Here is a 13341-nt window from a genome sequence, read left to right on the forward strand (position 1 = left end):
ATTCCCAATCCCATTCCTTCGAAGGGATCGGAGCTGGAATTGATATTTTTCCAGAAATCGGAAATTGTGCAGATTATTTCCACTGCTTTCGTTTTGAAGCCCCAGTTTAATTGAAACAGACAGAGACTTCGATTGGAGTCATTTGCTTCCACTGTTGTGAGAATCTCATTTTATTATTAATTATTATTATTATTATTATTATTATTTATTTATTTATTTATTTCTTAGCAGACGCCCTTATCCAGGGCGACTTACAGTCGTAAACAAAAATACATTTCAAGAATCACAGTACAAGTAATAATACAATTAAGAGCAAGATAAATACAGTGACTTTGGTTCTAGCAAGTACAAGTGTGACAAAATACGATTCAATATCGGAGCAGATAACAGTGTCAGTGATAGTTACATCAGGATATAATTAAATACAAAATACTACAGATTAAATAACACTTGTGACAGATTACAGTACTCTAAAGTACAGGATTAAATGCAGAAAAATCATTTCAAACAGAATGCTGCAGATTGCAATTTCGATCAATGATGTTTGGATCAATGCTATGGGACTGTGCTTGGGATTGATTAAAAGGAAACTGGAATTGATTTTAAAAAGGATTTGGAAATGGAATTAGAATGGCAAACTGGATTTAATGAACCCTTAAATAAGAGCTAATTGGACCAAACTGACAAACAGGGGCACAGCAGTGTGATCCATTCCAGGTTTCACTGTGAGTTTAATAATCAGACACACCAGAGCTTGTTGCCTAGACACACTGGGGCTGATCAAGCTGCTAGTAAAACCTGGGATGGATCACACTGCTGTGCAATAGGAGTCTGATTCCCAAGCCTGATCCCTGACACAGGGCTGCTGTTCCAATTTGGGTTTTAATTTACTTTTAAGAAATGTGTTGTTGAGGATTTCAGGGTTTAATGAAGGATTGAATTTGCAATTAAACAAAATTGAATTACTATAAACACTCTTTATTAACAAAACAACGACTGTGCGTCCTGAACGCTTTCACGCAGGGTGACTTTACACAAGGGTCTCTGGAAGACTAGCAAGCAGAGTCTTCCTGCTCCGAGAGCATTTTAAACAATCATTAATCGGACCTACATTATTAAAAATGACATTTCAAGTCAATAAAAGACTTCACTACAGCTTCTGTGTTATACAGAACCTGGGAGACCTGTATTCATGAACACAATAGTACTATGCGGAGAAATTATACCAACTAGCCTTTAGCTGTACATTTTAATGAATAAAAAACACATTTCATATCTGATCTGGTATTTTGGACTCTGGAAACAGTCGAAATTGGCTTTAGAGGTGGCTCAGTTGGCTAGTAACAGCTTTTGAGAAAGGAAGGGAGGACACTTTTTTATACTAATAACAAAAATACTTAACGCATGCGTTTCAAAGTCACGCCTGCAACGTAAGGGCGCGGTCGCTCCTCCCCCCCCCCCCTGCGGATGACGTCAGAGCGCCGTGACGCAACAGGCCCCGTCCTCGCTCTCCTCACGTCGGTGTCTCGAGCTGTTCGGAGCGTCTCTCGCTTTGCTCGCGCTGTCATCGTTTCCAGTCAGAAGAGAGAAACGGCGAAGCTTCGCGGCTGTACTTAAATTTTATAGACTTGTTTTAAATAAAAATAAAAAAAAAAAAGACGAAAAAGTTATATTATTTGTGATTTATTTTCTTTTTTTTTTTTTTTTTTTTTTTTTTAAATAAAGCGTTACCTTGCTCGCGGGAGTTGCCGGAGACATAAAGAGGTAAGCTTCGTTTGTGTTTTTTTTTTTTTTTTTTTTTTTGTGGAGTGAACGTGGTGGGCTGTTTTATAAACCCAGTCGCAAACATAAACAGCATAATAATTACACGTTTTTTGTGTAAATAACTAGATAGGTTTTTACGTCGGACGGCCGTGTGTGCATATAACTTAGCAGAAACTGTTTTATATAACTACATATCGCTCGTTAGAGACAGAGAGGGGAAGTTTACCTCACGTTTGCATTAAACATAATTATGTTTTTTTTTAGCGGCCGATAAAAATGAGCAGCGCTGTTTTTTTGTACAGTAATCAATGTACGCTTCGTACTGCCGGCTTCATGGAAAGGACAAACTGACGGGCAGCGGGGTTACCCAATAGCAAAGCAAGGACGTTTAGATTTGTGGGCGTTGCCGTCGGGTTACGCCCAATCATTGTCGGGATTCTGGTCGGGAATAGGCGAGGCGAGCGGCGTTGCTGTGCTTGGTTGAAGTCACACAAGGTCAAAACCGCAGCTGTGTCTCCGAAAAACTGCGAAACAAGACGAGAAAACCAACTACGAAACAAGACGAGAAAATGTTTTTGTGTAGCCGCTGTGCAGTAGCAAGCTGCAGTTGATTTTACACGCCCATATTTACGAATCAATCGATCAGTTTTTATTTTATATAGCGCCTTTCATAGCGGACCACCATCACAAAGCGCTTTACAAGATGCAGTAACAACAAGAAGATATAATACTTGAAATACAGAGAAATGCATCATACATGATATACAGTAAACAAACAAAAAATGCATAATACATGAAACAGTAGCAGCATCACAGCAGCTAATATTATTATTATTTATTTCTTAGCAGACTTACAATTGTTACAAGATATCACATTATTTTTACATACAATTACCCATTTATACAGTTGGGTTTTTTACTGGAGCAATCTAGGTAAAGTACCTTGCTCAAGGGTACATTTAGTGTAACGTGATCGTTACGGATCCTGTCCCCCACCCCGTCGGTGAGAAGAGCGTAAAAGCTCTAAAAACCACGAATGCAGTCGAGACCGGCTGTCTCGTGTTGCGGTTTAAGACGCTCGCTGTTAGTTTACACATCAGGGATGGCAAGAAGACTCCTGTTGCATGGCAGTGCGATCCATTCCTGGTTTCCCTGTGAGTTTAAGATGTCGCACCTGAGCTTGTTGGTTGTTGGTTGTGTGTGTGTGTGTTGATTTGTGCATTCTGCACAGAACAAGGAGTTTCGGGAGGGGATCCACACCCCTGGGGCCTGTGCAAACAGTGATAACAACTCAAATATTCAGACAGTAACAGATTCTGGTATAGTAAGCAAACTTGCTAAATTTGCAGACTACACAAAAATAGGAGAAGTGGCAAACACTGTTGCAACAGCAAAGGTCATTCAAAATGATCTAGACAGCATTCAGAACCTGGCAGACACATGACAAATGACATTTAATAGAGACAAGTGTAAAGTACTGCACGCAGGCAATAAAAATGTGCATTATAAATATCATATGGGAGATACTGAAATTGAAGAAGGGAACTATGGAAAAGACAGGAGTTTATGCTGACTCAGTAATGTCTTCATCTAGACAATGTGGGGAAGCTATAAAAAAGGCCAACAAGATGCTCGGATATATTGTGAGAAGTGTTGAATTTAAATCAAGGGAAGTAATGTTAAAACTCTACAATGCATTAGTAAGACCTCACCTAGAATATTGTGTTCAGTTCTGGTCACCTCGTTACAAAAAGAATATTGCTGCTCTAGAAAGAGTGCAAAGAAGAGCGACCAGAATTATCCCGGGTTTAAAAGGCATGTTGTATGCAGACAGGCTAAAAGAATTTAATCTATTCAGTCTTGAACAAAGAAGACTACGCGGCGATCTGATTCAAGCATTCAAAATTCTAAAAGGTATAGACATTGTCCACCCAGGGGACTTTTTTGACCTGAAAAAGAAACAAGGACCAGGGGTCACAAATGGAGATTAGATAAAGGGGCATTCAGAACAGAAAATAGGAGGCACTTTTTTTACACAGAATTGTGAGGGTATGGAACCAACTCCCCAGGAATGTTGTTGAAGCTGACACCCTGGGATCCTTCAAGGAGCTGCTTGATGAGATTCTGGGATCAATAAGCTACTAACTACCTAACGAGCAAGATGGGCTGAATGGCCTCCTCTCGTTTGTAAACTTTCTTATGTTCTTATGTTCTAAACCTAATAAGTTTCATGACCAACTTTTTGACTAGAAGCCTTTATCTAGGAGGCCTGGTGATCCAGTGGTTTAAAAAAGGCTTGTCACCAGGAGGTTCCAGGTTCAAATCCCAGCCACTGACTCCCTGTGTGTGTGTGTGTGACCCTGAGCAAGTCACTGAACCTCCTTGTGTTCCGTCCTTCGAATGAGACGTAAAACAAACGAGCTCCTATTGGAAGTGACTCTGCAGCAGCAGCAGCAGCAGCAGTTGTTGATGAAGCAGAATTCACCCTCCCTAGTCTCTGTAAGTCGCTTTGGATAAAAGCGTCTGCTAAATTACTAAATAATAATTTAAATACATACACACAATAACAAAAGTAACACATTTTTAATTAAGATAATATTATACAAAGCTAATTTATTTTTCTTGGTTACAGGAGAAAAAAGAGGACGGATCTTGGTGGAACGAGAGACTGCTGGCAGAGGGAGAGACGCATTTTTCTTTTTTTTCTGAAGAGAGGAAGAAACGCAAAGAGCGTTATCAGCGCGGTTTCAAAAGCATGCACCGCTTAAGGACTTGTGCAGCAAGGCTGAGGCCCCTGGCGGCCTCGCGGACTGTTCAGAATTATTCACACAAACAGCCGGCCGCGCCCAGGACGTTTCAGCCAATCAGGTGCTTCACCGCACCGGTAGCGGCCGAGCCATTCCTCAGCGGGACTAGTTCGAACTATGTCGAGGAGATGTACTTTGCCTGGCTGGAAAACCCCAAAAGTGTACATAAGGTAAGGAGAGAGGGGGAAAAAAAAATAATATAACGAATAAAGCAAACAGATTAGCAGTGCTGTTGTCAATTGTAGTAAATCACATTTTCCAAAAATAAAAAAACAAACGAAAGGATACTTCTGCTTTAGGACAAGGTAAGTCGCTACAGTCAAACTGTTAATAAAGGCCGCTCTGAATACTGGGCCTAGGTATTCCCCCAACATGAAAAACTGTACTACTGTCATGGCTTCTGGTAGACTTTTGCAGTATCATTGTGTAGTTTCTTTATTATTATTTATTTATTTATTTATTTATTTATTTATTTATTTATTTATTAAGAGACGCCCTTATTCAGGGCAACTTACAATTGTTACAAGATATCACATTATTTTTACATACAATGGCATGTATGTAAAAATAATTTAATTACATGATGTTAATAAAAAGATCTAAATTATGTTCCTATAGTTTTTTTTTTTTTTTTTTTTTTTGTCTCAGTTCTAAAATTCTAAGTGATGCCAAACTTTTGGCCACAGCTGTACAGTATACAGATGGTCTTTTATAGAGGTTTGACTGTGTAGCGTTTTAAAAGCCAACTAACCCAACCAACCGAGCTGCAAACCAAAAACGAAATAAATAAATGAATAAAAAAAAAAAAAAAAAAAGAAACGAAGCCCACGACCTGATCAAGAGGACAGACCTGTCTGGCTTTGCTTTACTTTTACTTGGGGGGGGGGGGGGGGGGGGGGGGGGGATTGTCGTTTTTTTATTTTTTTCCAACTTCTCTACGAGGACAAAAAGGAGGGAGACGCACACACAGACCCACACTCACGATTCTGGAATTAATCTGCGTTTCTGCGGCTCCTGGAACAGACAAACTGGTGTTTTTTTTTTTTTTTCGCATTGACTTCTGGTTTTTCAGCTGAATAGGAAAGAGAAAGGAAGGAAGGAAAATGAAAATCTGTACAGAGTGGCCAGTGAGCTGGCTGTCGACCGCAGGAAGCAGCACACGGTGGGGTGCTGAATTTTTAGAGGATACAAGCTGCAGCTTGGTGTTGGTGTTCTTGAAACTCGGGTGCTAATCCCGATGGTTTCCTGTTGTTGCCGTTTTAGGTAGAAACCATTTAAAAACAAAACAACAAATCTGTGTAGAGTTGTGTGAAATATACAGCATGTGAAATGAGGGGCCTGTTCACAAAACCACATGGATGGTTTTTAATTTTTTTTCTATTTTTTGGGAAAGTTTGTGGTGGTTTGATTCACTTTTTTTCAAAAGCGCTGTTTTAACCTCTCCTAGGGGAGGGGAAAAAAATAAATAAATAATTCCTTAAAAACCACCCTTGAAGTTTTGTGAGTAGAGCCCTAGATCCTCAAACTGTGTAGAGTTAAAATAAAAAAGACCAACCCAGCAAGGCTGTACTGATACCGTAATGTTAAAAATGAGACCAGGAGAGTGTGTATTCATAACAGCTATAAAACTTAAAACACACTGGTTCTTCATTCAAGGACCGCTCTGTGATCTACAGCGTGCTGTGCTGTGGTCTTGTGTTACAATACAAACGATACCGACCTCTGTTATAATACGCTGCATCATGTAAAGAAAGCATCGCGATTCATCCATACACAGCTGTGACTACAGTTCCCAGCATGCCTCCTGACCTGTGTCAGTGGCGAGGGATGCTGGGAGCTGTAGTTCTTTAACTACAATGCGCTGGGCTGTGGTCGTGTATTTCAATACAAACGATACAGACCTGTGTTACAACACGATACATCATGTAAAGAAAGTAACACGATTCACCAACACACAGTGAGTCAGTACAGCCCTGTAACTCAACAGGGAGCGTCAAATACGTTGTGATGTTTAGCTCAGTAGAAGAACCGTTTACTACAAACCAGGGCTGCCTAATGAGCACCTCTTGTGCCATAAGACTCCTATTGCACAGCAGTGTCACCCATTCCAGGTTTTACTACCAGCTTGATCAGCCACAGTGTGTCTAAGTAACAAGCTCAGGTGCATCTTATTATTAAACTGTTTGAATGGATCAAACTGCTATACAACGGGGAGTCTTATTTCCAACCCTGGGCTTATTGAAGTATTACCATGTAAGTTTTTTTTTTTTTTTTTTTTTTTTTATGATTTTGAATAGGCTGCAATCTGTATTTAGACAGGAGTACAGCCAAAATGAAGCAAAAACTGAGATTTAAACATGTGTTGTGTTGAATGAGTAGAAAACTACTTAAGCTATGTCAAAGTGTAGTGGCTTCTATCAGAGAGATGTTTTAGTGAATTATATATATATATATATATATATATATTGGTCAAATTATTTGATTAATTGGACACAGTTTAACACTTCTCTCCAGGACTCAACGTTTTTATCGGAAGTGTACCTTGAATCAAGTGCATTTTCTAAATCCTCAGCTGTAAAAGACCTTTTAAATACGTGTCCGATTTGAACAAACAGTGACATCCAGTAAGTTTTAATTGAGAGCTGAAGTTCAGGGATGAAAACCACAAGACCCTGCCTTCCCTGGAGGACTGGAGTTTGGCACCCCTGCTCTGTAAGGACTGCTTGGCAACGTACGACCCTTTCAGACAAAACGCCTCTCTGTTTCAAACCATCGTCCTCTCCCTATGCGACCACAGATCGTGCTGCCAGCCTAACAATTTAATGTGAACACGCAGCCAGAGAGAGGCAGTCTTTTTTTTTTTTTTTTTTTTTTTTGAAGAGGCTGCAGCAGCACCTGTTTTCAGAGGTCACGTTTTTGAAGTCCCCCGTGATTCCTCTTATTTATAGTGCACAAAAGAAAGCAGCAGGTCACAACATTTTTAGTTGTGTCTCTTTCTGTGTTTTCCGATGTGACTAGCTTAAGTAATTATTCATTGTCAACAACGTTTTTATAAAGAAAATGATGTATTAATAATATAGTGAGATGTTTTTTTTTTTCTATTCAGAAAAAAAGTGGTGAACTTTGCTCTCCACTAAACTTTGCTCCCTATGACATCTGATTAAAGATAAACGTATCAGTACAGTTAAATTAACTGCGATTACGAACCTGTAAAGCAACGTGGCAGAGAGTGACCTTAGTCAAGTCATGAAATGCAGGACTGGGTGCAGCACTAGTGGACTTTTTGTAACTCTTCAGACCCAGAGGGGGGTCAAACTCTGTTCCTGGACGGCCACAGTGTCTAATGGCTTTCGTTCCGCCCCGAGCTCTCACTTACTTAATTGGTCTAATTGTTTGATTAATTGGGACACATTTTAACACATCTCTCCAGGCCTCAGGATGTTTTATAGGCAGCGGAACTTGAATCAATTTTTTTTTTCTAATCATGAACTGTAAAAATGTCCAACTGAACGAATAATTAGATAAATTCTGTTTATTGAGAGCTTAACTTGGAATGAAAACGGCGCTGGTTTAGATAAAGCGGTCAGAAAAAAAAATAAATAAAACACACACATTGCTCTTTGACTAGTCGTTTTTATTTATTTATTTATTTATTTATTTATTTATTTATTTTTTTGGTCTGTTTTTCTGAATGTGCCAGCAGAGATGTCTTGCCAATTTCAGTTCCAACTCTCTAACTTGGACAGTGTGTGTGTGTGTGTGTGTGTGTGTGTGTGTGTGTGTCACTATTTTGAATTGGCCAAGTACTGAACGTTCTCTCTAGAGAAGAGTAACTATAAATAGTCACAGACAGCTGATCGCTCTCTCTCTCTGTTCTAGAATGAGGGCCCTGTGCCCTCGTAGTAATTCACTAAGAGTGTTCGACTCTGTGACACCTGAACAATCCCTGTTTGTCATCTCTGCTGTGAATAATGAATGCAGCTGTTTTTTTTTATATATGTGTATATGTTATGGAGAGCAGGATTCTAGTTAACTTCACCTGCTAATTTCATCCCATTGCTTTATGCGTTAGTCTTTTTTTTTTTTTTTCTCGTCCTGCGACGGGATAAAAATCTACCGAGTGAAACGTTGCTGCTGAAAATAAACTGCAGAGGATCGTCATGTGACGTGACATGTGATCAGAGAAGACCGCAGAGCAGTAAAAAGGGAGGGGGAGAGGAATGTAAACCATGTAAAAACCTGGACTGGCTGAAACCTGTCTGCAATGGGAGTATTTCACATTAGTAAGGTCACAGAATGATTATAAAACCTGGACTGGCTCACACTGCTCTGCAATGGGTGTGTAATTATTATTATTATTATTATTATTATTATTATTATTATTATTATTATTATTATTATTATTATTATTATTATCAAGTTCACAGAATTATTGTAAAGCCTGGACCAGCTCAAAAACATAAAGCAGCCACTAGACTAGAAAAAATATTTAGATCTTTTTTTTTTTTTGACGTGGTACAGATTGCAATACGAACAAGAGTCTGCTGTGCAAGTCCATAGTCCTCACTGCTTCTGTAACATGAGGGAGTGCTGTGTACTGTTAGTGTTTTATTCACCCTGTGTGTGTAACAATACACGGGATTAACAAGAAAATAGGATTAATAAAACTCAAGAACCCCCTGTTTATAGAAGTAATTAGCTGGATTGTACAGCAGTGTGTAAAAAAAAAAAAAAAAAAAAAGGCTGTTTGTTATTATTAATAATAATTTAGCAGACTCTTGTATCCAAAGCGACTTACAGAGACTAGGGGGGTGAACTCTGCTTCATCAACAACAGAGTCACTTCCAGTAGGACCTTGTTTGTTTGACGTCTCATCCAAAGGACGGAGCACAAGGAGGTTCAGTGACTTGCTCAGGGTCACAGGCAGCGAGTCAGTGGCTGAGCTGGGATTTGAACCGGGGACCTCCTGGTAACAAGAAGCCCCTTTTCTTTAACCGCTGGACCGCCAATCCTCCTGATTTAAAACTTGGTTGTAACAAGTAAATAAGAGTTAATAATAAAACTTGAAAACCCCCTGTTTTTAAAAAGTCATTCGCTGGAGTAGGGGGGGGGGGGTGGGGGCGGAGCTGTTTGTTGCACAGACAGGAGAGTGCTTAAGAAATTCCAAAACGATAAAAGGCCATTCGGCCCACCGATGCTCGCTTTTGTGCCAGCGTGGTCCGTTCGCACTCAGGAGAGGAACCCCCCCCACAACCAGGTTATTAGGGGAAATGAAAGCTCTGGGAATCCGTGGCTAGACGGACCGACCGTCCTTCCTCCAGGCGGCTAGCTAGTTTGAAGCTTACAGTCCATGTGAATCTAGTTGTAACTGTACACAGGGGTCCCCGTTGTTCCAAGATCTAGCAGGGCTTTTGTTTCAGAACCACACAGTTGACATCAACATTGAGTGAGTGGGTGCAGTGGCATTCTCTCCTGGCTCTGATCTAGCATTCATTACTGGAGGAATACAGTAGAGAGCTATTGGCTATGGACGTGGGCTTTTTTTGTATAATTAACTGGAAGGGTGTGCACATTCTTAAATGATTTATGTTTCTAGATCTATTAAAATAATAATAATTTTGGGGAGAGGGAGGCTGGATTATGCAATGACCACATCTTTTTATAATTGTTATTTTGGTAGTTTTAACCAGATGTGATCAGACAAGCCATGATGGGCTGCAATGGGTGTTTATTGCTTATATATTATGATTATGATTATTATTATTTATTTGGCAGACTTTATCCAAGGCGACTCACAGGTGTTACAGGGCACTACAGGGTTACAATGCAAGCTTCATATTTAAACACAGTGTAGTTTACAGTCAGTGCAAATAATACTACTAGAATACAATATGCATGGTTAGGATTATACATATACATTACAGGTGAAAACAAACTGTCATTGTTGATGTAATTTGTTGTAATCCTAACTTGCTGCATATTGTGCTCTAGTATTATTTTTTGTACTGACTGTCAGCTACACTGTGTTTAAATATGAAGCTTGCATTGTAACACTGTACTGCCCTGGAACACCTGTGAGTTGCCTTGGATAAAGATGTCTGCCTGATAAAATAATAATAAAAATAAATGTTTGTACAGCAGTACAAACACTGTGTTCTGGTTTGCATTCCGACCTGAGCTCTCAATTACTTGACTAGACCCTTAATTGAACCTTTTTAATTGTTTTCAGCTGTTAACAGCTGTCAAGTTAGCGATTAGCATTGTGTAAGTAACTTGAAGTCTGCAACTGTTTAACAGCTGAAAACAATTTAAAAAGTCTAATTAAGCAACTTATCAGTTCAATTAAGGGTCTAGTTAAGTAACTGAGAGCTCAGTTGGAAGGAAACCCAGCAAACACAGGGGGTCCCCAGGACAGGGGGTCCCCAGGCAGGACCAGGAACATAACAAGTGCTGTGGCTTTTCTGTTCCGTACCACATCATGGATCGTTATCGCTGTGTCGCCTGTTTGACAATGTGTGCAATAATCCTGACGCTATCGGTGCACTAGAGCAGACATCTTGAAAAGAGCTTTGAAACAGACTGTAAAGTTACAAGCGTAAAAAGTTGTCAGGATGTTAATGAAAAGAAAAGGTTGGTTATTTAAACAGTTTTAGCAACATGTGGGGGCATGCCACGCTGTATATATTTGAACCCTGTTACTCTCTAAGCAGGTTTACTAAATCTAAATAGAAGTGCAAGTAAAGTTTAATCTAATTAAGCAAAGAAACTGCTTTGGGTATTTTTATGTTTTAACATGTTAGTTGTAATTGTTGGACTGTACTCAGTTTCTTCCTAAAACAGCCATTTGTTAGTCAAGCTGCAGATATAATATTATGTACTGTTCAGAAACTAGGGTTTGCCTTTCTGTAAAGACAGCTCTGCACACAACTTGATGGGACATATTTCCAGCCTTTAACTTGGGTTTTTATTTTTTTGAAAGTGGAGAAGAAAAAAAAATCACCTGTTTACAAAACCAGTATCAAATGTCTTACAGTAATTTTAAATGTAGGGAATCTTAACCACTCTGTAATCTCTGTGAAGTGTTTCGGACAAAAAAAAAAGAAATCTAGTTCCATATACAAAGTAGCTTGTCTCATTTTTGAAAATGCTCGAGGCGTTTAGCCCCCAAGTTGCTTGTCTCTCAGACTTGGTACATTTTCCTGTGAATGTAAACATCAGTCTCTCTTATCTACTTTCAGGCGAAGAAGAGCCCTTTTGAGGTCTTGAGAGCTTGTGATTAATTATTGTTTAGTTAGTGCAGTAAAAGGCATCGCCTCTCCTTTGTCTAATATTTCAAAACAAACACAATAGGAGGGAATTAAAAAGACTGAAGTAAAAGCTTTGAAAATATGTCCTGTTTAACTTTTAAACTCGCAATAGTCGAGATACAAGAGGTGTAAATACACATGATCTGATGATTTGTTTCTTTTTGTTTGTTTGTTTGTTTGTTTGTTTGTGTGTGTTCGTTTGGTTCTCTTTCTTTCAGTCATGGGATGTTTTCTTCCGCAACGCGAATGCAGGCGCCCCTCCAGGCATGGCCTACCAGAGCCCTCCCCCGCTGGGCATGAGTCTGTCCGGCCTGGCTTCGGCACAGTCCCTGGTCTCGGCCCAGCCCAACGTGGAGAAGCTGGTGGAGGATCACCTCGCTGTGCAGTCACTCATCCGGGCTTATCAGGTGAGCTCCCAGCTCAGGGGTGTGAATCAAACTCCTGCTGCAGAGCTGTTTCACCCATTCCAGGTGTTTCAAATGATTAGCCCCAGTGTGTCTAGGTAACAAGGTCAGGTGTGTGTTTTATTATTAAACTCCTAGTGAAAACAGGAATGAATCAAACTACTGTGCAATACACAAAACGCAGGTTGCCTTGCTGTAAGAGCCCAGGCACCTGTAGAGCCTTTTTTTAAAGTCCTGCAGCCTTTTCTCGCACGTCTGCCACCTGAGATCGCATGGGGTCTGAGAACGTTGAAAAATGTCCACGTTCGCGGCGTTGTTGGAGTGAAGCTGCGCCGCTTTTTACAGCTGCCTGCTGGCCTGACGTGTCGCAGTCATCAGCGACTGCAGCGTGAACCAGCCCTTCTGAGCCAGCGTTTTGAAGGAGCTGCAGAGCCTGATAGAAACGAGATGCCCAAACCCTCCCTGTTTGGAGCAACGATGGCTTCAAATGACTTCTCAAATTTAACTACTACACTTTTTTTTGTTTTTTAATATGTTAGAAAAGCTTTATTTTTGTTTTTTCATGTTACTGCTTTGCTTTCTTGATTTTAAAGCCATGCCCTTGTATTAACTGCACTGAAGGTTTGAAAACTGAAGTTGTATACATGTGAAAAAAAAAAAGAAATCTATTTTTTTTTTTTGACCAAATCTACATGATTAATTCATTACACGACAATAGTAATTTTTTTTCGTTATAATTTTTTTAATTGCCTATAAAATAATTAAAAAAAAAAAAATATCAAATGCATATTTTTATATATATATATATACATAATAAAAAATTATATATATATATATATATATATATATATATAATTTTTTTTTTTTAATTAATAATAACAAGACAGAGAACTTTCCACCAACTTTGTCATTGTCGCTTTGCTTCTAGGTGAGAGGTCACCACATTGCAAAGCTCGACCCTCTGGGGATTAATATTGTAAATGTTGACGATGCCCCAGTAACATTCGGTGAGGAATTGTATTGAACTTCACTCAGCGATGAACATGTCTGTGTTAATGT

General features: G+C 39.5%; 1 protein-coding gene across 4 annotated transcripts in view; it reads left to right on the forward strand.

Moving 5' to 3' along the window:
- Nucleotides 1-4396: 4396 nt before the first annotated feature.
- The window catches only part of LOC117397744 (2-oxoglutarate dehydrogenase complex component E1), a gene marked incomplete at its 5' end in the record, with an annotated part of 34452 nt that continues 25507 nt past the window's right edge, over nt 4397-13341 (forward strand). For 2 of the 4 annotated variants that reach the window (XM_059020099.1, XM_059020100.1), the window contains 2 exon segments: nt 4397-4741; nt 12097-12285. In XM_059020099.1, coding sequence (XP_058876082.1) covers nt 4397-4741; nt 12097-12285 — 534 coding nt within the window. 4 annotated transcript variants of the gene reach the window in all.

Source organism: Acipenser ruthenus, unplaced genomic scaffold, assembly GCF_902713425.1.
Source record: "Acipenser ruthenus unplaced genomic scaffold, fAciRut3.2 maternal haplotype, whole genome shotgun sequence".
Taxonomy (NCBI): Eukaryota; Metazoa; Chordata; class Actinopteri; order Acipenseriformes; family Acipenseridae; genus Acipenser; species Acipenser ruthenus.